The sequence below is a fragment of the Anguilla rostrata genome, chromosome 13 (assembly GCF_018555375.3).
Source record: "Anguilla rostrata isolate EN2019 chromosome 13, ASM1855537v3, whole genome shotgun sequence".
NCBI lineage: Eukaryota > Metazoa > Chordata > Actinopteri > Anguilliformes > Anguillidae > Anguilla > Anguilla rostrata.
Genome location: NC_057945.1, coordinates 22,181,375 through 22,205,631, shown reverse-complemented (window position 1 = coordinate 22,205,631; position 24,257 = coordinate 22,181,375). Strand labels below are relative to the sequence as shown.

The 24,257-nt window shown below is 46.4% G+C and overlaps 2 protein-coding genes across 6 annotated transcripts in view; both read left to right on the top strand.

Moving 5' to 3' along the window:
- The window catches only part of ip6k1 (inositol hexakisphosphate kinase 1), a 39,960-nt gene extending 29,461 nt beyond the window's left edge, over nucleotides 1-10,499 (top strand). For all 3 annotated transcript variants that reach the window (XM_064304221.1, XM_064304222.1, XM_064304219.1), the window contains 4 exons: nucleotides 1,490-1,694; nucleotides 2,651-2,832; nucleotides 5,738-5,913; nucleotides 9,505-10,499. In XM_064304221.1, coding sequence (XP_064160291.1) covers nucleotides 1,490-1,694; nucleotides 2,651-2,832; nucleotides 5,738-5,913; nucleotides 9,505-10,053 — 1,112 coding nt within the window. In that variant the 3' untranslated portion in view covers nucleotides 10,054-10,499. The remainder of the gene's footprint in view (nucleotides 1-1,489; nucleotides 1,695-2,650; nucleotides 2,833-5,737; nucleotides 5,914-9,504) is intronic.
- A 3,717-nt stretch (nucleotides 10,500-14,216) lies between these two features.
- On the top strand, nucleotides 14,217-23,866 carry gmppb (GDP-mannose pyrophosphorylase B). 3 transcript variants are annotated; one of them, XM_064305005.1, is made up of 10 exons: nucleotides 14,217-14,377; nucleotides 15,535-15,755; nucleotides 16,292-16,372; nucleotides 16,613-16,661; nucleotides 16,796-16,938; nucleotides 17,208-17,366; nucleotides 17,901-17,979; nucleotides 18,511-18,638; nucleotides 21,623-21,805; nucleotides 22,423-23,866. In XM_064305005.1, exons 2-10 carry the CDS (start codon nucleotides 15,627-15,629, stop codon nucleotides 22,552-22,554), a joined length of 1,083 nt encoding a protein of 360 aa, XP_064161075.1. In that variant the 5' UTR covers nucleotides 14,217-14,377; nucleotides 15,535-15,626; the 3' UTR covers nucleotides 22,555-23,866. The 3 variants fall into 3 exon arrangements, with proteins under 3 accessions (XP_064161075.1, XP_064161074.1, XP_064161076.1); XM_064305004.1 differs by lacking the exon at nucleotides 14,217-14,377 and adding an exon at nucleotides 14,580-14,815; XM_064305006.1 differs by lacking the exon at nucleotides 14,217-14,377 and adding an exon at nucleotides 14,880-15,034.
- Nucleotides 23,867-24,257: the final 391 nt, after the last annotated feature.

Sequence of the window (24,257 nt, the reverse complement as noted above, 5' to 3'; positions counted from 1 at the left end):
CCATTGAGACACTCGAGCTGCACTGGGTTTGTCCTTCTGTGAATTTTGGTTCTGTGCGGTAGGTCCTCTAGAATTATTTTTTGTTTAATTGCTGTTTAGCCTCAGAGTTTAAATAATCCTCTGTATCCTCCTCCTGAATGTTTCATACACTTGAACTCTATTCTTACCCCCATTCTAAGTCCTGTCTTGCTGTAGTGTAATCGTTGCCAGAAGAAATCTCCTTTCCATGTCTGAATCTCTTGTTAACTGGCCACCCCCCCGCCCCCTCACAATGCATTCTGCTAGCCCTGAGCTGATAATCATGGAAAAGGGCACTGTGGCCGGTGGAGATGTTTAAAAGCTCCGCGCTGGTCCTTACCCATTGACTGACTGCCTGTGTGTTAAATGTGTGCAGGAGAGGGCAGGCCAAATCAGGCTCTGTGTCTTTAAGAAGAGCCGCTAAGTCAAGCAGAGAGCCCAGTCCCTAACTCTGATTAAACTGAGCCCTTCCTCATTTAGCTGCATTGCTACAGCCCTTCGCTTTATTCTCAAACACACTCACACACACACACACGTACCATACACCATACACCACACTCACACAATACACCCCCCCCACACACACACACACACACACACACATCATACACAACACTCACGCCATACAACACACACACACACACACACCATGCACACGCACCATACACCATACACCACAGTCACACCATACACCCCACACACAAACACGTATGCACACACACACACACACGCGCACGCCCCACACACAAACACACACACACGGCCTCTTCTCTATGACATCACCATCTCTGTTCATTAGCTCCAGTGGCCAGACAGACCTCAGCGAGGGCCCAGGAGGATGCTGTGTGCGAATCAGCAGTGAGGAGGCTGAGGATATTAAATGTGCCTCCCTCCCTCCATCCCTCCATCCCTCCCTCCCTCCCTCTTACCCCAGATCCATTTCACCCCCGCCAACTCGTTCAGCCCATCTCACGTGCGCCTTTTTGTGTTTTTTTTCTCCTGTGTCAGTGCTTTTGGATTGCTGTGAATCACTCTCTCCTCCCCTTGAATGAGAGTTTTCATTTAGCAGTTACCCTCGGATGAATCTTGCAAAGCTGGCATGTGTTTCTGTTGTTTTTTCCAAGACAGTTAGCTCTAAGTGCTTAAAAGGTATCAACTTTGTTATTTGAGAGAAAATCGTTGCAGAAGGATGATTCATGTTGTGTATGGCTGGCTTTTGTGCAAATGTGGCATTTAAATAAAGAAAGTATTTTACACGTGAGGCTCTCTATCAGTTGTTATTTATAATAAAGCTCTTTAAGCTCCCCTCTTCTCTCTGTCGGTCCTCACAGGTGTGGTGCTGGTGTGTTGTGTGGTGTGTGTGTGTCTAATTTAGCCTGTTCCCATTGTTGCTCCTCCCAGGTATGGTGCTGTTGTGTTGTGTGGTGTGTGTGTGTCTAATTTAGCCTGTTCCCTCTGTTGGTCCTGACAGGCGTGGTGCTGGTGTGTTTCGAGGGGGACATGGACGGCTACATTAACCTGGTGGCGTACCCGTACGTGGAGAGCGAGGGGCTGGACCACGAGGACCTGCCTGAGAGGGACCAACCGCGACGCAAACACTCCCGCCGCAGTCTGCACCGCTCCAGCAGCGACCACAAGGAGGAGCGGCCCGCCCACGAGAGCGACAGCAGCGAGAAGTGAGCGGGGCGGGGCACGGGGGCGCGGGGACGGGGGCGAGGGGGCGGGGCACGGGGGGCGAGTGGGCTGACGGAAAGGCGTGCGGGGGGCTGGCCGGGGGTTAGTAACATGATGACCAGAACAGGCCGTTCAGCACATCTACGCTCACTATTTACCTACGAACTACAGCATTCAACATTGCATCTAGCCTGCACTTAACCACCCCAAGGGCCTCTATCTGTATAGCTGAGAGACAGAATGGAGAAGTGCACAAACAGGAGGGTATGAGGGAACGAGGAGCTGTGACGAGTATGGATGGCGGGGGGGTAGCCGAATAGTGTTGAGTAGACAGCTTTGTAAGGAAGGAGGGAATGAGGGAACAGTGGGGTGTAGGCTTTTGGGTGAGATATGATATATGGAAAGGGAAGGAGGACGAGTGAAGAAGAGTATGTCACGTGGTTGGGTTTGTTAGTGATGGTAGCATCGTTGGGTTTGTAAGTAACAGTCCTGTTGTTGGGTTTGTAAGTAACGATTGTGTGTTTGGGTTTTAGTAATGGTTGAGTGTTTGGGTTTGTAAGTAATGGTTGAGTGTTTGGGTTTTAGTAATGGTTGAGTGTTTGGGTTTTAGTAATGGTTGAGTGTTTGGGTTTAAGTAATGGTTGTGTGTTTGGGTTTAAATAATGGTTGAGTGTTTGGGTTTAAGTAATGGTTGAGTGTTTGGGTTTAAGTAATGGTCGTGTGTTTGGGTTTAAATAATGGTTGAGTGTTTGGGTTTTAGTAATGGTTGAGTGTTTGGGTTTGTAAGTAATGGCTGTGTGTTTGGGTTTTAGTAACGGTTGAGTGTTTGGGTTTAAGTAATGGTTCAGTGTTTGGGTTTAAGTAACAGCTGTGTTTTTGGGTTTCTAAGCCAGTGCCTGAGAGCTTTGTCACACGGCTGGGGCAGGCTGTGTTGCTAAGCGCCTCCTCTGACCCGCAGCCTGCAGGAGCTGAAGAGCCCGCGGCTGGACCTGCAGATCCACTCGGAGGTGCCCTTCCAGATGCTGGACGGGAACAGCGGCCTGACCTCGGAGAAGATCAGCCACAACCCCTGGAGCCTGCGCTGCCACAAGCAGCAGCTGAGCCGCATGCGGTCCGAGTCCAAGGACAGGAAGCTCTACAGTATCCCTCCAGCTCGCAGCGCCGCGCGCCGCTCAGGCCAGGTTAAGGGTTAACCCGTCAGCACACGCTCCTGCTCGCTTTGTGGACCTGGCTAAATGTTGCGTATAATTAGTAGCAGAAGACAAACAATACACCTCGATGTGCCTGAAAGGTGTGTGTTTGTGTGTGAGTGCGTGTGTGAGTGTGTGTGTGAGTGTGTGTGTGTGTGTGTGTGAGTGAGTGTGTAAGTGCGCGTGTGTGTGTGTCTTGTTATTATTAGCATGGTACATTAGTATGGTAAAGCGGCCTCATATTACTGAAATAGGTCCAAGTGGTGCGTTGGCTCTTTTGTACACCTTGAGGAGCTTTCAGACCAGCTCATTCTGTTCCTCTCTCACACTCACGTCTCCTTTCGGTTTCCTAAAAGTCCGGGTCGGTCTCAGCCCGCTCTCTGGGAACTCTGATGTGGGAGATCTGAGGAGAAAGACATTCCCACCCGTCCCGGTGTGTAGTCTCAGCCCTTTGTGGCGGGAGTCGGGGCGCCGGGCCATGAAATGGGGTCCGGCCTGCACCTGGCTGCGTCACCTCTGCGCGAAACGTCCCGGCGGGCCATGTCCTGAAGCCCACACGTGGAATCAGAGCCGTCCTTCACCCAGCTGCAGGGCGCGGAGATGGCTTTGATTACACTTTCCGCTGCGCTCACACATTCCTCAATTGTTTAGTTTTCCAGGACGAGGGGAACAAAAATAATAAACGGAGGGAGGGGAGGGAAAAAAAGTGAATTCATCACGAGCAGCCTGCGGTGTCAGTTTGGCTAGTTTGTTGTTGTTGTTTTTCCTCAATGGGGGGGCTAATTTGGGAAAGCGGCAGTGACGGCCTTTTAGAGGACGTGCAGGCCGAACGGGGCTGGTGGGAAACTGGATGGTCTGTTGGATTAAGAGCTGGGGAGGATCACATTCGGGAGGCGGATCAAAGAGCGCTCGAGCAGAGAGCGCCCTCTATGCAGCTGCTGTGGGCACTGCAGCTGAGACTGTCCTACTTCACTCTCCATTTTAAACATGGAGCTCCCACGCTCGTAGCGCTAGCCAAAGCTTTGCTGGTCCTGTCTTGAGGCTGAGGGTCGAGAACATATCATAACCCTGGAGGTGCGTTTGAAAGGTCCAGGAAACTGAAATCTGAATTCTTTGCTGATGTTTTGTTTTTATACTTTTCTCTTTTCACAAATGACTCAGAAATATTTTTAAATGATTCTTGTCAAAAATAATTAAAAAAAAAAAAACATAGGAAAGCCTGTGCCAAGTTTGGAGTGCTTTCCCCTTTGGCTAAGCGCCAGGTTATCAGGGGTGGGGTTAACTTTGTACAATGTACGACACTAAAGTGCTCAGTGAAATCTTTTTTGCTTGTAATATGTAAATGATACTCTTGCCACTTGTGTGGGCAAGCTGCTGGAAATGCCTAAGCATTGGGCCTCTCTGGATGCAGAAAAGCCAATATGCTTTTTTATTTTCAAAAAAAATGATGATACTCACAAGAAATGGGTTTCATTTCTGGTGCACTGCAATATTGCAGTAACCCCAACAGTTAATATTAAGTGCCCATTTTTGCGAGGATTAAAAAGACACTTGTCACTTCTGTGGAATATAACTACAATTTGAATCCTGTTTCCTGGACCTTCAAAGATTTATAGTTGAAATGACCTAATCGGAGGCTATTCACATTATAAACTGTATATTTTTTAACCTTCCCCCTCAAGTCCCTTTCCCTGGGATGTGTGCAGGGATCTCTATGTCCAGTCCTGTAGGACTGCAGCGTCTGCTGGGTTGTGGTGTTTCAGCACAACCTTAAGTAATTCCTTTAAAGGGCTTGTTCTCTTGTTTGATGGCATCTCAGTTTTGGTGTGCTTTTTTGATTGGCCGGGACAGTTTTTGTGTGCGATGCAGGATATCTTGTATATTTACGGAGCTTTCTGATGTGCCGGCGTTGTAATGGCTGCAGCAGCAGGGTTTGTGAAGCGAGGTACTGTTAACTCCAAAGCCGTTTATTCAGCAGAGTTATGCCTCCAGAGGCTGCGCAGATGTATGTGGCCTGATTCTTTTTCAGAAACCTACATTTAGTATTATTTTTGGTTGGAGCCGTTTCCTCTGACGCATGCAACCTGGGACCACTGAACTCCAGGGAAAAAGACCTGGCACAGTATACAAAATTGGATACTTATGTTTTGGGTTGTGAATGAACCTTATAAAATTAATCTGTTTATGTACGGCCTCTGGAAACATGAAATCACTGAACAAACTGCTTTGGAGTTACTGGAAATGTCACCTCCAAATATCCCTGCAGAAGCCCAGTTTATTCCATTCTTCTGTAAGTATCTAACGTTTCCCTCATGAGGCTATAAAAACTGTCTGGGCCAGGAGAAAACATGCTCAAAAACTGAAATAATATTGGGAAAACCCAGACAGTGAACTACAACTCCCAGAAGAGTCCATCACCAGAAACCTGCTGACACCACAGCCCGCCTGGACTGAAGATTGAGATCCCTGGTGTGCTGTTTCTGGTTGTGAGGCCAAATACTCTCAGAACTCTAGGCTCTCTGAACATTGGTGGTGTATAGACCAGTGAGTATTCCTCAGTGAGCTGTGTGATAGGCCCACACTCAGTGTAAAATGTAAAACGTGCTCTTGTTTATGCAACTCATTTATTTGCAGTGCCGGAGCTGAAAGGCAGATGCTCTGGGCTAACAGCTGGCCTTGCGAGCATCACTGACAACGTCACTGTGAAAGCTGCGAGTTTATGGTCGCCGTGGTATCACTTGCGTTAAGATAGGCAAATGATCCTCACAGAGGATTACAGGAGTAATCACACACACACACACACACACACACACCCTGCTCAGAGAGGGGCTCTCCTTAACGCGGCCGCTCCCCAGAGTTCCTGCTCCTGGAGAACGTGGTGCACCACTTCAGCTACCCGTGCATCCTGGACCTGAAGATGGGCACGCGGCAGCACGGCGACGACGCCTCCGAGGAGAAGGCCGCGCGCCAGATGAAGAAGTGCGAGCAGAGCACGTCCGCCACGCTGGGGGTGCGCGTCTGCGGCATGCAGGTGAGGAGAGGCGGGGCCGCCCCCCCAGGCACCCTGCCCCGCCGTCGCACTGAAGGCCTAGTGCTGATGCTATTAACCAGAGTAACAGCATGGGCAGCCTCTGTGTTCCTTCTGCTTCCAGTCTGTCTGAACTGCAGGAGGCTCTGCTTATTTACGCGGGTTTCTGATGACTGGAGCGCCCAGTGACACTGCATTGTCGTTTTCTGAAGATGTTTCAGTGTCAGCAGAGATTAGACAGTTGAGCATCTGGTTGTTCTGTAGGAAGGTCTGTGTTTCTGTCTCCCTGCTGTGAGGCAGCCCATCCACTGCCACTGTGGCATAATCACAGATGCATTACACTCCCCAGATACTCAGCTCTATTCTGAACACTGATAGTTCTGCCTCCCTCACATTGGGATGCGTTGGGGTGCGTGATAATGTGGAGTCTGTATCACTATTGGCTGTCTGCCGATAACAGCATCAGACACACTTACGGTATTGGCCTGATGCTGATTATCACAGGTATGGTGGCGCTATGTACTTATGCCAGAAGCGTGATTCATTTGATGCTCCACTGATGCTGTAAATTAAGTGAAAATGTCATTGCCACAGGATTACAGGGTCCAAAAATAGGGTAAATAGGCAGGTGGTTTTATTTACAGCCAAGCAGATGGTGCTAAGGGGTATACACTGAAATAGGGGGAAAAAAAGGAAAAACAAAATGGTAGAAAGACAAAAAAAGAACAAAGTAGCCACAATAATCAGGGCTTCTCTACAAAACGCCTTTAAGTTTTCTACTCTCACAACTCAGCCACATGACCCTGTCTCCCTTGGCTGCTTTTACATAATGTTGTCTGAGCCTGCATCCACCTGGCTTATAAAAGCAACGCTCCTCCCCAGGACCTAAATGAGAAGAAACGGTTCCCACTCACTCTTGGGTAGAGCATGACAACCTATCCATGTCTTTCTATTTAGAATTCAGAGAAATACAGAATGAAAAAAATATATATATTTCATTTTACTCACAGGGCTCACTTTACCAACCTGCCCCCCCCTCTTCCTGGGAGTGGTGCCCAGCTCCTGTGAGAGAACTGCAGTCATACACAAAAGACTTGAACCATATGAACGAACGTGTGCTTTCCCATTTGTTAAAGTGAAAGGGAAGCCGTAAAATAAGAAAACAAAAGGTTATTAGGTTATGAACCTAGAACAGAAATGTATGGTGTTGTGAATAAAAATGACAGGAATTATTGCAACAGAAAATAAACCAAAGCAAAAGTATGCACTGCACGCTAAACGAAAAGTTAAAACTAGCTACGCCTACGGGCGGGTAATTTACCACAGCGACATAATCATATTCAAAAGCAAGCAAATCATAGCATCTGAACCTCTTATGATTCATTTCTGATTTATGGTTTTTACCAGCCAAACTCGCTAGCAAAGCTATACAGAAACTCAGTTGCTCCCTAGACTCATGCTTTCTGCTTAATAATAGAGTGAGCAGGTTTATATTTTCAGTTTCACGTATCTTTAGTCGTTACATTTTGTCCTTTATATGTTGATATCTGAGATGTTGAAGTTGACGTCTCGGCTACTTCCACGGTTGTGTGAACTTGGCTGCAGTTTGTGTTACAGTGTAAAACAGGTATGGCCATTGGCCAGTATGTTCAGTCAAATATTGGTTATTTATATTAGCCCCAGAATTTCTATATCGTGATCCCGACAGATGTGTTATATGTCTGTAGAGGTGTGGACAAGTAGAGTAGTGTAGCATTGGGTGTTCTATGCTGTAATACAACACCAGAAACTCCTGTTACGGACTGGAACGTCCTGTACTTCTGAAGCAGAGGGGCTGGAAGGAACTCTGTAGCTGAGTATCTAGGGAGCCTAAACGATCTGTGGTACAATGTATGTCACGTTCATGTACGTGGCCTAATGTCTTTCCCCCGTTCCTAACATTGCAGAATAGTGAAAAGGGTTCTCAAATGGCAAAGAAAGTGGGGTGCGAGAGGACAGGAATGCTTGTTGTTCAACTGTGGTGCTTACTCGAATAGAGCATGGATCTGATATACCGGGCGTACATGCACACACATCCGGCAGAAAGCAAATGTGCTGTAGGACTAGCAGCACGTTAAGTCCGAAGACTCCTCAGGCTGAAAGGGTTTGATCTTCTGTTTCCTCACCTACTTTTGGTTCAGATGCATGTGCGTTTACATACAGTATGAGGCATATATCAGACTTGCGCAGATTGAGTTTATTTTTTTTACATACAATTCGTTATACAGCTGGATATGTGCTGAAGCAGTGCAGGTTAGATACCCTGCTAATTCCCTACCTGGGACTCAGGTTCCAGGCCCGGTTCCCTCACACTGCTGCCCTCTGCAGCTGTGTAGTTCTGTTGTCATGTTTTGGCTCACGTTGATTTAAACACATTCACTCTGTCTGACCAGTGTTGTTATTTACTTTTGGCGTTAAAATCATTTGGCATGTATTCTAAAACATTGAGGATCTAGGGAGAAGTGTGCTATAATTTGATGTCACCATGATTTTTAGTGACCTGACTTTTCTTTTAAATTAAGGACCTATACTTATTTTTTCAATACCCAAGACTTTTTTTTTGCAGTGACTAATTATTTGAGCTTCTGCTCATTTTTTAAATAAGCTTTGGCCTATTTTATTCTCTGTTAAAACTGGGTGGAAATTTACAGTGGAGCGCACTCAGAGAGATGGAGGACTTTTCTTCGGCAGCTGAGGGCTGACCTTGGCTGAGATAGATGTTGAGTTGAGGGAGCGTGTCGTGTGGGTGCGCTGAGCTTGGCTTTCTGTGAAGGATGTGCCGCCGTCACTAAAGGCTTTTCCTTTTCTCTCATTTCTGGAGCCGGAGAGGCCCTGGAACGGAGGACGAGCCTCGTCCCTCTGTGTGGTGCAGTCCACCATTACGCCCAGCCGACTGCACCCCAAGGCCCTTTACCCACAGCCACCCAGCCCTTATTACGGTCTGCTGTGTGTACTGTCATTCTAAAGCAAACCCTCACAAACCCCCCATTATGCTGTACCGCCGTCCTAACACAGTGTGAGCTCAAACCCTCACACATCTCCCTCCCCATTATGCTGTACTGCCGTCCTAACACAGTGTGAGCTCAAACCCTCACACATCTCTCCACTCATACTGTACTTCCATCCTAACACCCTGAACTCCAGTTAGAAACGAAACAACCAGAGCAGCAATGAGGAGTGCACTCATAAATAAATAGATGACCTGGGGGTCACTGACAGATGCTTGGATACTACTCCAGTTCAAAGGAAAATGGTAAGCTGTAGAGAGGAGTTCCAAGTGACTCTTAAAGGAGGTATGCGCTAAAAGGCCTTTATTAAGTTGGCAAATACCAGGTACCGAAGGTAATGGTTGTGTTTATTTCCAAGTGACGCTTAGATGAGGCGTATGTTAAACAGCCTTTATGAACTGGCAAGTGTATGGGCAGAAAAGGTTTAAAGCAAGAACAACATAAAAACAGTCAACTTTTTTCCCTGTCTGCTCAATAGAATCGTATTTGCGTGGGCTTGGCCTTTCTAAAATAATGTCTAAACGGTGTTCCCCGATGCCTCCCGCAGGTGTACCAGATGGACACGGGCCACTACCTGTGCAGGAACAAGTACTACGGCCGGGGGCTGTCCATCGAGGGCTTCCGGGCGGCGCTGTACCAGTTCATGCACAACGGGGCGCAGCTGCGCAGGGACCTGTTCCATCCCATGCTGGGGAAGCTGCGCAGCCTGAAAGCCGTGCTGGAGAGGCAGGCCTCGTACCGCTTCTACTCCAGCTCCCTGCTCATCATCTACGAGGGCAAGGAGCCGGGCCCCGAGGGGCCCCCCGAGAGGGAGCCCGCGCAGGGGCCCGCGGAGGGGCCCGCCCACCCGCCTGCCCCCCTGCCTGCCGCGGACCGCGCGCACGAGCTCCCCCCGCCCCCCTCGGAGCCCCGCGGAGTCGCACCGCCCCCGCACCCGCCCCCCAGCGTGGACGTGCGCATGATCGACTTCGCCCACAGCACCTTCAAGGGTTTCCGCGACGACCAGACTGTGCATGACGGGCCTGACAGGGGCTACATCTTTGGACTGGAGAGCCTCATCAAGATCCTGGAGGGCATCCGGGACGAGCTCCCGTAGCTAAATAAAGAAAAGGGAATAAAAGCAAGCCCCGCCCCCCTCCACCCCCAACCCCACCTTTGACACTGAGATAATATAATTAAATAAAAATGCAAAACAAATCTAAAAACATGGTGACATTTCCCAGAATGAATGAAAAGCACATTCATAGGCAAAGAAACTAAGGAATGACTGCTTTTGTAGCGATGATGGAGATGGACGCTCAAGGTTTTAGAAACCCTTTGATCTCCTCATTGATTAGCACCTAGGGAAAAGGTGGCAACTTGTGGCAGGGTCTACAGCCCCACTGTCTGGACAGACAGCTGCTCCCCCCCAATAACCCCCCTCATCCGGCAGCATAGAAGGACATGTCTGCCTTGTGTGTTCATTGCCACCATGTGGCCACTTCTAGTATTGCATCAAGGCACGGGTCAGAAATAATAAAACGCAGCTGAAGCTCAGGGCAAGTCCAGGGTCAGGCCCTGTCTTAACACTGTGGGGTTGGTATGGGGGAGTGTGTGTGTGTTTGTGTGTGTGTGTGTGTGTGAGAGAGAGAGCGTGCACGTGTGTGTGTGTGTGTGTGTGAGCATGCGTGTGTGTTTGTTTGTGTCTGTGCCTGTTATTGTGCACATGAGGGGGGTGTTGTTTTGGGGTGGGGTGACACCCCCACAAAACCTCTTCTCAGCAACAGTATTCCCATTGTGGTTTAAAAGGGGAGTTGAAAGCTTTACTCTAAAGGGAGCTGGATGCTGGACAGTCAAACAGTTATCTTAATGGGAAGGAAAAAGCTGAACCCCCCACCTTTACTACCCAGTTTTAAATACTACAGCTTTACTGTATGGAAATTCTATATATAACAGGTCACATTCTTATGATTTTGTAAGCTACTTCTTGTCATCTTATTCACTTCCACTACCATCTTTCATTTATCGTAGTATCTTAGTTTCCATATATTTTGCATACTCTAGCTTTGAGACTCCATCCACCAGGTAACATAGTTCAGCCAGTCCCAGGCTGGGCTGTGGGACGGATGATTTTTAAATTTATTTTTATTTTATTTTATTTTTATGTTTTTTTTCCCCCCTGACCCATTGGTGTTATTGCATTACAAAGCGTTTCTTGAAAGGAAAAATATATTTACAAGTCCTACCTTGTAATTTGCACCGTAGTGGCTGGATCAGCAAGCATGAGTCTTCTTTTTCTGTTAAATGTATTATTATTATTATTATTATTATGCTTTTGGGTTAAAAGGGTGGAGAAAATAGATATATTTGTACAATGAAACCTTTCCTCCATCAGCACATGTAGCAAAAAACGAAAGAAAAAAAGAGAACCTTACTTGACCCAACCTCTCTGTTTGTCTGTCCGTCAGCCCCACTGTGGCTAGGTTAGGGTGTTCTCTGTTTAGATGGAACAATTTTGCACTGTAGCCAGAGCGCCTTTGGTGAATGTGGATTCTTTCTCCCTCTGTCTCTCTCTGTCTGTTCTTTCCCCTCCTCTGGCACACTGTAGACCTTCAGGCGCTCAAAATCAACACTCCGAATCTGTGTGTGTGTGTATGTGTGTGTGCCGAGCTTTGCCTTTTGTCCTCACAAGCGTATGTTCAGCAGAGATGCCCCGGTCATTGCCATTCTTCTGGAGTGTTTGACAAACTTCTCACTTGTATTAAGGGGAAGAACTCCCTGCTACCGTCCAGTGTTTCCCCCATGTTCTTCACAGCAGGCGTAGCGAAGCCTCACCCCCAAATCCAGCCGGCCACTCTCCCCGGGTCTCTGTGGTTACCGTGTCGAGTGGCGGGAGAGGTCTCCGGTAAATGCTCACGACCTCACTTCCTCTCTGACAGAGGTGCTACCGGGGGCCGAACCATGTATTTCAAATGTATGTTATGTCAACGGTTCCTCTCATAGTCAATAGCAAGACGATTATGGCTTTCTTTCACCAGAGTAAAATTCAGCATTACCAGGCTGCTTGGCAGAGCACTTAGTGGACTGACAGTGTTCAAATAATCTTGTGTTCCTTCTCTGAGGAAGTCTGTACTGAAATTAAGGAAAAAGAATATTGTTTTAATGCATTCGTTATGAGATATAGTTACGTATTAAGTCTATGCCCTGATACTTAGAATCATCCACAGTAAATGTCCACGTGCAAAATTGTATATATATATTTGAATTTGACTTATTTTTAACATTTTTAAAAAGGCGCTCGCCTTTTGAGGGTTTTCTATAACAAAGTGCCGCTCAGTTCAGTTCGCAATAAAACTGAAACCCAGTGATGTGCCAGAGAAAGGTGGGAACTATCACTTGCAAGGGAAGAAGAAAAAAATCTATAGTCCGCGAGAAGAGGTTTGAACTAAGTCATAATGGCCTCCTTTGTGGTGGATGTTATATGTCGATCTTTCCATAGATGTGAAAAATTATTTGTAGAAAAATATTACCCAAAAAACTCAAAGTATAATTTTCTTTGTCGTTGTTGCATGGATGGATATTTTTTTAAGAAGAATTATAATATTACATCTTTATGACAACTTTGAATGTGAGCTAAAAAAATACATTTATTTAAAAAACCCTGTCTCCTGTCTCTAATTTCTATCTTATTATTCTGTCTCCTATTAGAGAATTCTCCCATGTCTGTTGGTTCTGTTGTCTCCTTCCATGCGCTGTCTTATCATTACTATGCTGATGACCCACAAGTCTTTTCTCTTTCCGTTCCCCCTGCCCTTCATCCTGGACAGTACCAGTGTTACACACTTAATCTGCTAGCAATATTGGAGTGTTTATTGGACCAAAAACGGTCCCTCTCTGCGAACATTGCTGTTATGACTGGTATGCAGGTAAACCCAGTACATCAGGAGAATCCTTCCCTTCCTCACCACCTACTCAGCCCAGCTCTTAGTCCAGGCGATGTCACCTCCCATCTGGAATACTGCAACTCCCACTGGCCTCTGCCATCAGACCTCTGCAGCTCCTCCAGAACGCTGCTGGCTGTCCGATCTGCAACCTCCCCACACTCAGCAGTGTCATTCACGTTCTTATCCCCTCCACTGGTTCCCTATCTCCACTCACATCAAATTGAAACCTTGATGCTAGCCTAGCCTGGCTGGCTAAAAGGACCACTCCATTAAATCGTCAAACGATCATCAGATCCTATACACATAGGCTACCCTACCTCTCTGTTTTGCTACATCTGGGCACCTGGCCCCTCCCCCCACGTTCCTGCACTTACAAGCTACATCTCCCGTCTGTTCTGACCCCTGATGTTGTATTGAACTTCGAACTACAGTCAGGACAGAAGAAACCTTGCTCGTCTTCTGACAGGCTGAAGACTAGCCTCTTCAGATTGTGCCTTGACTCTTGTGGCCCCCTTTAGATATCCTTTCCTTGGATTTCCTTTTGGGATAATATCACAGGTATAGCTGTGTAAACACAGGTCATCTGTCTAGTGGTACTTTCTTGTTCAGTACTGTACGTTGCACTGGATAAGAGCGTCTGCTAAGTGATCGTAGTATAATGAGTGGAGTTCGTCAGGTTTATGAATACATGTCATTGTTTAGCATGTGTGTAAATGTGTTTAAGCACCTGCAAAATTTATTAAATGGCTAAATGGCTTTGGTTCAATTTGAAATTTAAAATTCATTATGAGCAGTGGCAAGATTTATAATGTTAATTTTAAGATTTATCACAAAACCTCATTTAGGTTTTTGTTAAAGTGACAGATGCAATACACAAATATTCTGTTGAGCAGCTTTGTTTTTTGTTTGTTTGTTTGTTTGTTTTCTTTAGACCAAATTGTTTCCAGCGAAATATTCTTGTCATTTCTTCAATGCAGTATACACTCGCGAATAGACACAAACACAGTAGTACCCCACGCATATTAGTGAATTATTTAAAATAAACGTATTTCCCTGGTATATTGGTCACATCTTCCATTTTCACCGTGGGTAGTAGATCTGAAGAAATGTTAGCGCTTATGGTTTTAGTTCATTCCAATTTGTCCATCGAGGTAACACGTCCGAATAAACTCACGCAATGATAGGTTTTCGCTGATAGTCCATCCGTGCTATGGCACGTTTTAATTTGACAGCGAGTTCAACCTTCTTCCTCGCCACGTTGTTTGCTTCTGATTGGTCCAGAAGTCTGGTGTATATGGATTGGACCAAATCGTGCGGTGAACAAGAAATATTGTGTTGCGGGAATTTTGGATGTTAACACAAAGAACTATTTATGGTCTTAATGCAAATAATTTTTGGCTCGTTCAATAATTTTGCTACCCTGTTATATGTCCGATATTCAAGCGTAGATGTAAACATTTTCCTGGTGAAAGGCTATGGAAGACTTCGGCAGTTGCTGTATGTCTTTTGGCGTGTAAAACTTATAGCCTATTCATGCGCATTAACTACATATCCCTAGCATAAAGACGATATTAAGTATTCTAAAATACTGAAAGGAAACCTATTTGGCCATGTGCATATTCTGCTTGTTTAGACAGAAACTCCTACAAACAAACTGGTACAATCCAAAGACCTATGAACCCAGGTTACGTTGCATGGATGTAGTTGAATGGCATTGTGGTCTTGGTCCGCCCATCAGCTGATGATTGTACTGGGCTGCTTACCGAAGTCATTCAAAAACGAAATTCACCTACTTTAAGTTCAGCTACGTGTCATATAAGTAAATTGACGTCATTTTATATCCGTTCATCGTGGTCAAGTATCGATAGCTAGTCAACTGAACCTCTCCTCTTTATCATAACATAGTTTATGCGTGACCGAGCAGTTTAAAGACTGGTGAGTGTTGCAAGACAACCGATACAGTAGTTACACTAACTGTTTGTGCTGTTGGACCTGCTGCTGATTAATTTGTTACGGCCGCAGTGCTGATCCTTGCTTTGATTTTTCCTGGCTAGTCACATTTGCTCTTTATTTTGAGAAGGTGTATCCACTTCAGGGAACTGACGTTGCCTAAAGTTTATGTAGAACGTTATTTTATGGACAGTCAAACTCTAGGTATGAGTATTGTTTCTTAACTCAATATAGGTAGCCTATTCCTTAAGGATATATTCTTATTTGCTAGACAGCACAGCTATCTCATTGGCTTGCTAACTAATATTGGTAAATGTTATAGCCTATCACATAATTTGTAAATAAGACAATGTTGGTTTATGCAGTTATTGAACAAACTGATATGACCGATTGACACATATTGGGATATGATTACATCAGTTATGTAGCTACATGATTCATATTGGCGGGTTGAGAGCTAAATCAAAGCAAAGTAGTCGGCTAATTTAGTTAAAATGATACACTGGTTTCGCCAGATTACAGAAAGATTACAGTTATTCATCCGCGATTGCCTCTTGTTTAACTAAAGCAAATTTGCATGGAGGCAAATTGTTTGATTTTCGTGGGCAATGAACGTAAATTAGCTAGCCTATTGTGTTGGAGATAACTGCAGGCTGCTTAGAAATTTGTAGCCTAATTTGTGAATTTGTTTGCATTTCGCATAGGCGAAACCTAACCAACTGAGTGGTCTTCAGCGATAAATGCCTGTGTGCATACCCCTCCATTGATCCTTCCGACCCCTTCGTTTGATCCTACAATGAAAGCGCTAATCCTGGTTGGAGGTTATGGAACTAGGCTCCGGCCGCTCACACTGAGCGTGCCGAAGCCTCTGGTCGAGTTCGCCAACAAGCCGATTTTGCTGCACCAAGTCGAGGCCTTGGTGAAGGTAAGATAGTTCATTGAACATCTTGAATTTATATAATGACAGTAATTCCATCCTTTAATCTGAAACTGTTCTTGAAATTTTCTATAACAGAGGTATAATACTATACCACAACTACTAGTGCTACTACTACTACTAATAACAACAATAACAGTGTTATTGTTATAATAATAATAATAATAATAATAATAATAAACGCAATTCAACTGTGAAGTGAGTTCAGAATGCTTGCAAGCAACAAAAATAAGTTGTATCATTTGTGTGCGCCCTGCACTTTGCATTGTCAGTGTGCGAGGAGACATGTAGTGTTTGTTAACTGTTAAAAAAAATTGATGCTTGCAATAAATCTGACATGTAGTTGTTATTGTCCTATTACGTGATAAAGTATTTTTGTGGCATGTACTGTTGGCACGTGTATTTTTTCGAGGAATTTCGGAACAACATTAATGATTCTCATGAGTATTAAGGATGTTTAGATAATGAAAATAATGGGTATCCGATGGTTTAATTCACGCACTGGTTGTTTTCCCGCTGTCCAGGCTGGAGTCAGTCACGTGATCCTTGCTGTAAGCTACATGTCTGAATTGTTGGAGAGAGAGATGCGGGCACAGGAAGAGAGGGTAGGTAGTGTGTTTAGCTTGTGGGGTAATTGGGGGTGCGAGACTGGCAGGACTAGTAAATGGTGTAAATTGGATTTTGATACGAGTTCCTGCCAGATTTAATATATCAATTGTCTTTATGTTTATTTTAAGTAAACTGATTAATTTAAAGACTTGTTTCTGTTGGATGGTAGCTGTAATTGTATGCTTTTCTCATTGTTATGCTGTGAACTGCTCTCATCACGGGGCTCTGTCTCACAGCTTGGAATCCGGATCTCCCTTTCCCATGAGAAGGAGCCGCTTGGAACAGGTGAGTTGGGGGTCTGTTCGGCATGTGGAACGGGCTGGACAACAGCCTCACTCATCAGGCTGGTGACCCTGTGGTACTACGAGCCTGGTTCAGTTTGGTGTCTTCGGCTCACCCTTTCTGACTGTGCCTCACAGCCGGACCCCTGGCCCTGGCCAGGGAGCTGCTGACGGACAACGCCGAGCCCTTCTTCGTGCTCAACAGTGACGTGATCTGCGAGTTCCCCTTCGAGGACATGCTCCGCTTCCACAAGCAGCACGGCAAGGAGGGCACCATCGTGGTGAGTGGAAGAGTCCCTCTGTCACAACACAGTGAGTGAGTGAGTGTGTATGTGAGAGAGAGAGTGTGTATGTAGAGTGTGTGTGTGTGTGTGTGTGTGGGGCGGGGGGTTGGGGATGGGGGGGAATTCACCCCCAAAAGAATCTGCTGTATTTTGGTTACATCACTACCACAAAAAACATGAGTAGCAGCATGTTCATTGAATTTCTCCTTTGCTTATGCTTTGTGATGGTGCACTTCCAAACACTACCTTCATTTTTTTTTTTTCAGGTGACCAAGGTAGAGGAGCCATCCAAGTATGGCGTGGTGGTGTATGAAGCAGAGAGCGGGCGCATACACCGCTTCGTAGAGAAGCCGCAGGTCTTCGTCTCCAGCAAGATCAATGCAGGGATGTACATCTTTAGCCCCTCCATGCTGAACAGGATCCAGGTCGGTCCCCCTCAGGGACTTCCCCTCCACTGACCACCACACGCACATATGGTCTTCCATACTCCTGGTAGCACATTTTTGCTCATTGCGGTAGCCTGTTACTCAAATCACCCTGAGAACTGCTGGTTTTCCACCTTCTCTTTACCTGGGAGTCAGGTTTGAACACAGTCTGGCCAATCAGAAGTGCTGATTGTTCAGTTAATAACTTGGGAGAAAAGAAAACCAGGGCTAGATTTGGATTCAAGGCCAGATTTGTGTATTCAGGGTGTACTATAATAGTAAGGGAACTGGACTGGTAGCCTGACCCTCTTAGTCAGGTCTCCCTTGGAAAAGAGGAATTCACTGATCACCCCATTCCAGCTGTAATCTTTAACCATAATGAGGGATTGCTTCTATGAGATACTTAGAAATCAGAAACGCGAGCGTTTTACCATCAGGTTTTTTACTTCATGTTTTGAATTGTATGGTTCTTGCTGATGGCCTTTTCTGTGGGTCTCAGTGTCCTGATGTGTCCTGATGTGTGTGTTCCCTCAGCTGAGACCCACCTCTATAGAGAAGGAGATCTTCCCTGTGATGGCCGGGGAGGGACACCTGTATGCCATGGAGCTGCAAGGTGAGGAGCGCTGGCCTCAGCTACAGCACCTCCAGACACATCGTCTGACTCAGTCTCTTCCCCAGGCCTGCCGCATTTAGGTCTTTTTAGACAGTCGTGTAGAATAGAATACGGCTTTTATTGTTCACCTCAAAGTGGAAATTTGCCTTTGGCTTCAACTTCCATCATACGTTGAATCATAAAAGTAAAAGGAAAAAGAAAAACAAAATGGTGACATGCATACTGTACACACATGCATACAACCCTTAATAGCAAATTTGCACTCTGACCATATTATACTTTCCATCTGTAGACGTGTATTATGAACCAGAATACACTGCCCATATTCCGCCTTGTGCAAATGTAAATTAAAACAGCAGTAGTAGTACTTGTCATGCAGCCACGCTGACAGTGGGTTCATTCCAATGGCTTATATTCACTCCTTGCGTTGCTTTCCTCTCTTCTTCACTCCACCCAACAGCGAATGTGTCAGGAATGTACGTGTATCTTAAGCTGTGTCAGAGTACAGAGTGCGTCTGTGTGCATCGGCAGGTTTTTGGATGGACATCGGCCAGCCCAAGGACTTCCTGACGGGGATGTGCATGTACCTGCAGTCTGTGAGACAGCAGGGCCCAGAGAGGCTGCGCACGGGGCCTGGCTTCCTGGGGAACGTGCTGGTGGTGAGCTGGCCTCTGCAGATCTCTACCTGTGCACGATTCCTTGGTCACAAAGGATGTTTATCCTGAGAATGTTGACTCCTTTTTCACAGATGGTCACAGGTTTGAATCCCAGGTTTGAGGCCATTGTTTTAGCAAATAACTTGGCAAGCAAAAAACCTTTCATGTAAATTGGTAATGCTCTAAGTTTATGAGCAAACTATATTACTGCAGATTAAGGTATCTGTGAAGCAAATTTGCACCAGCATATGATTTATGGTAAATAATGCAATTTAGCACTGGAGGTGAATATGAGCCGGACAATATTAGATCCCGCGAGGTGGGGGAAACCTCAGTGTGATTTAACATTTGACTCACAAAGCCCTCTGAAAAATGGCGCTTCCAGACAGATGATTTGTGAGAATCTGGTGGAAACTGACAGTTCTACACACATTCAGTAATACTATAGCAACACAACATCAACAATAACAAACACAGCTGAGTTAATCAAATTGTATCCAGATTGTGGCAATGCTGCGCAGAGAACAAATGATTCCAATTGCAGCGGGCTAAGTATCGAAGCAGGGAGCCGCTGGAGAGAGTAGATAAAGGCGGAAAACCCTTTGGGGATGAAGCCTCCTGTGGGGAGGAGAAAGGAACCGTAGCCAGGCTTACAGGGAGAGACCAGGCTTACAGGGAGAGACCAGGCTTACAGGGAGAGACCAGGCATACAGGGAGAGACCAGGCTTACAGGGAGAGACCAGGCTTACAGGGGAGAGACCAGGCTTACAGGGGAGAGACCAGGCATACAGGGAGAGACCAGGCTTACAGGGAGAGACCAGGCTTACAGGAAGAGACCAGGCTTACAGGGAGAGACCAGGCTTGCAGGGAGAGACCAGGCTTACAGGAAGAGACCAGGCTTACAGGAGAGACAAGGCTTACAGGGAGAGACCAGGCTTACAGGAGAGACCAGGCTTACAGGAAGAGACCAGGCTTCAGGAGAGACCAGGCTTACAGGAAGAGACCAGGCTTACAGGAGAGACAGGCTTACAGGGAAGAGACCAGGCTTACAGGGAGAGACCAGGCTTACAGGAAGAGACCAGGCTTACAGGATGAGACCAGGCTTACAGGGAGAGACCAGGCTTACAGGAAGAGACCAGGCTTACAGGCAGAGACCAGGCTTACAGGGAGAGACCAGGCTTACAGGGAGAGACCAGGCTTACAGGAAGAGACCAGGCTTACAGGGAGAGACCAGGCTTACAGGAAGAGACCAGGCTTACAGGATGAGACCAGGCTTACAGGGAGAGACCAGGCTTACAGGATGAGACCAGGCTTACAGGATGAGACCAGGCTTACAGGGAGAGACCAGGCTTACAGGGAGAGACCAGGCTTACAGGATGAGACCAGGCTTACAGGGAGAGACCAGGCTTACAGGATGAGACCAGGCTTACAGGGAGAGACCAGGCTTACAGGGAGAGACCAGGCTTACAGGATGAGACCAGGCTTACAGGGAGAGACCAGGCTTACAGGGAGAGACCAGGCTTACAGGGGAGAGACCAGGCTTACAGGAAGAGACCAGGCATACAGGGAGAGACCAGGCTTACAGGGAGAGACCAGGCTTACAGGGAGAGACCAGGCCAGGGAGGCTGCCGCAGGGTCAATACATTACATTACATTTATTTGGCAGATGCTTTTATCCAAAGCGACGTACAAAAAGTGCATTTCATGGTCATAGACAACTACTAAACACTGGTTCAGTAAGATACAATACTTATTTTGTACAGCTATTTCTAGCCAAGAACACAGTTTAGTTCACACTGAACACTATTCTGACCTAACCTCTGCAAAGCCAACTAGGCAGAAGAATAAGCTACAGTATTAGGACAAATACAAATTACCAAAAAGTTCTGGGATGGGGCAACATGTAACAAGTGTCATGAAAAGGGGGGGGGGGGATTTAGAGTGAAATATACAGCGTGGTGGTAGTTAGTCTCGGTATAGTCTGAAGAGATAAGTCTTCAGGCCACAGCGGAAGATGGGTAGTGAGGGGGAGGTTCGGAGAGGGACGGGGAGTTCGTTCCACCACTGGGGAGCTAGGGTGGAGAAGCTCTGTGATCGCGTTGGTCGGGTGGGAGGGGTTACAAGGAGCCCTGCTGCCGCAGAGCGGAGTGATTGAGCAGGCACATAGGACCGAATCATGTCCTGCAAGTAGATGGGGGCTGTCCTGTTGGCTGCAGTGTAGGCAAGGGTCAGGGCTTTGAACCGGATCCTGGCAGCAACCGGTAGCCAGTGGAGTGATCGCAGCAGAGGAGTGACGTGGGAGAATTTGAGAAGGTTGTAGATGAGTCGGGCAGCGGCATTCTGAATCATCTGGTCGGGTCAGGGTCCAGATAGTCTCTATCCAGGAGATGGCGGGTCGAGGTCAGCTCTTCAGAGGCTCTCTCATCACAGCGGGAGACTAAACAGATGATTTCAGTCTCCTTTAAAAACACAAATTGTGTCTTATTACTGAATAAAGTCATTACTGAGTTATGTCAGTTAAAAATGTAGAAATTTCAGGCTCATTAAAGTTTAGAGGTTCTGCATGTGATGGCCTTGCTTTGCAAACCCTTTGCTTTTCATGCCATCCAGGGTATCTGCACAGAGCACTCCGCAAAACTGCCATCATAATTCATTAGATGATGGAATCTGAGTTTTTATTTTCATTAGTTTTAATTTGTTCATTTGTGTGTCAGTTTTTTTGTTTTATATTGGAAGACCTGTCAGGAAGAGCATTTTGCAAATGATTTGCTGCAGTTCTGTGGTGTTGCACTAGAGGGGGCCCTCATCTTAAAATTTCAATTTAGACCATTTTTTGCCAATTCAAATTTGAGACTTTTTGATAAGCCCATTTTTAGCAAATCCCTTGCCACAGCAGAAGGATAATGCAAATAAAAGGGTGTTTGTACAGAGAGATCCTGCTGGAGTTTTGTCTGTAATGGTCCTTTTCCTCTGTTGCGGGCCTACAGGACCCCTCCGCTCAGATTGGGGAGAACTGCACCATCGGGCCCAACGTGACGCTGGGGGCGGGGGTGGTGCTGGAGGACGGAGTGCGGATCAAGCGCTGCACCGTGCTGAAGGGGGCGCGCATACGCTCCCACTCCTGGCTGGAGTCCTGCATCATCGGCTGGAGCTCCACCGTCGGCCAGTGGGTGAGCAATCACACCGTGCCTGCACATGCACATATGTGCGCTCACACACACACATACACGCGCACATACGCGCACACACACACACACACACACACATACACACGCATACACGTGCACACACACACGCACACACACACACACACACACACATACACGCGCACACACGCGCATACACGCGCACACACACACACACGCGCACGCATACACACACACGCACATGCGCGCGCACACACACGCATACACGCGCACACACACACACACGCGCACGCATACACACACACGCACATGCGCGCGCACACACACGCATGCAGTAAGGACACCTTTTCAGCTGGTGAAACGCGTTAGGAAGCCTGTGTGAATCCTGTCACCACATTCTCACTCTCAACAATGTGTCACACTGTGCCACCTCCTTATCACCTTTAATATCCCTGTCTCCTGCATGTCACTGGCTCCTACACTGGCTGTTCTTTCCCTCTCCTCTCCGCCCACCACTCTCTTCAAGTATCAGTCTTTCACCTTCTTTTTCCTCTCTGCTTCTGAATCCCCCCCCGCCCCATCCTGTGGGTCTCTTTGTTCTAAATGTGTGTGTTTGTGTGTGTGCGCCTGCACCCCTACAGGTGCGCATGGAGAATGTGACCGTGCTGGGGGAGGACGTGATCGTGAACGACGAGCTCTACCTGAATGGTGCCAACGTGCTTCCTCACAAGTCCATAACAGACTCAGTGCCTGAGCCCCGCATCATCATGTAGGCCACGCCCCCCCCTGCTGTCAGGCTGGAGGAGGGGTGGAGTCACCAGGGCAGGGATGTGAGGAGGCGGGGCCAGAGTGACAGAAGGCAGAGACCCAGATGGAGGCAAAGACAATTAGAATGTGGCTGCTGTGATATTCACTATGCATGGCAGAGAACAACTAACAGTTGTAGTACAGACCATAGGAGTGTGTATGTCTGTCTGGGTGTGTGTGGGTGTGCGTGTGTGTGTCTGTGGGTGTGTGTGTCGCTGTAGAGCATATTAATGTGTGTGTGACGTGTGTATTGGGAGTGAGGAAAATGAGTGTGATTTTTGCAAATGTGAAATGGTACAACAGTGAGAGAGCAGGTAGGGGCAAGGTCAGGAGTGTGTGTATGCGTGTGTGTGTGTGCAGCAGTGTATGAACTGTGTCTATGAACTGTATCAGTCAAGATCAAATACTGTCCAGGTAGCTGCATAAACCCATTAGTCTGACAGAACATTTTATTTCAAATCCAATTAAAAACATTTTTGTGTGTCAGAATAGAGAGGAAACAGTCCAAGTGGCTGCAAAGAAGCTTTAAGGTGGTTTCATTGTCACTTTGCCTTAAGAAGCAATCTGTTTCCTCTCTTCCTTTTTTTCTATTATAACCTGATGCCAACATCAACCACAAGCCTGTAAGTCCTGCTACAACGTTGAGTTGAATCAGGAATATTTATAGGCTCCATTTAGATTGATAGATTTTGCTTAGCCTGTTGAGCGTAAATCTTGGCACAGCCATTGTTTGTTTAGGCAGGACTTTCTGCAGCAAAGTGCTAGCACTGTCTCCAAATCCAGATTTTTACTAATCCTTCTATTAAAGCCTTGAATTCCCAAATCTGTTAGGTTAAAAAAGAAAGAAAATCTAAAACATTGATCATTCCATTTAGTCATAATGCAGTTACTCAACAGAGGTATGTAAAGGTTATCAGTTTTTAAAAATCTTTTTTTTTCTGACCACAGGCCTTGTGTGTGAATTCAGCAGACAGCATTAATGTGTCAGTGACAGTGTGAGTGAAAGAATAGCATGTGAAAAAGTGTAGTGAGAGTGTATTTGGATGGGAAGGGCTAAAATAACATGATGAGGTGTAAATGGTGACTACCGTAAAGACCAACGCGTATAATTGATTGCCTCAGGCCCCCACGCGCCTGTCTTCAGCCCCGCTGGTCACATGCACTGGGGCGCTGTCTGCCAATGAGCGGTGCCACTGACCACTAACTGAACAATTACCCAAGTGAAGACACACATGTTTTAATGAAGTACTTTTTATAATACAATTTTTGGATCCATGACACTGAATTTCTTTATTTAATCAAATTTGTGTTGAGATAAAGCTTTACTTCATCAGCGCACGTTGTTTGGGGAAATTTGCGCGCGCACAGGCGCACTCATAATGGATTAAGAGTTGTACTTGTAATTTCACTTGCATACTTGAAAGTTCTCCGGTTACTATCCACCCGGCTATCAACTAGAGAATTAAATAATTGTTTGGTTACAACAATAGCAAAAGGGAGTGCTTAGTTAAAGATATCGTCACCACTGACACAACACTTGCCAAAGTAACTGGAACCAAACTTTACCCGTCCTGTTCTGTATTCTAGCTATCGATCATACGAACAACCAGGGGTGCACTACATGTTCTCTCCACAGAAATAGCATACTGATTTATAAATATTTATTTTG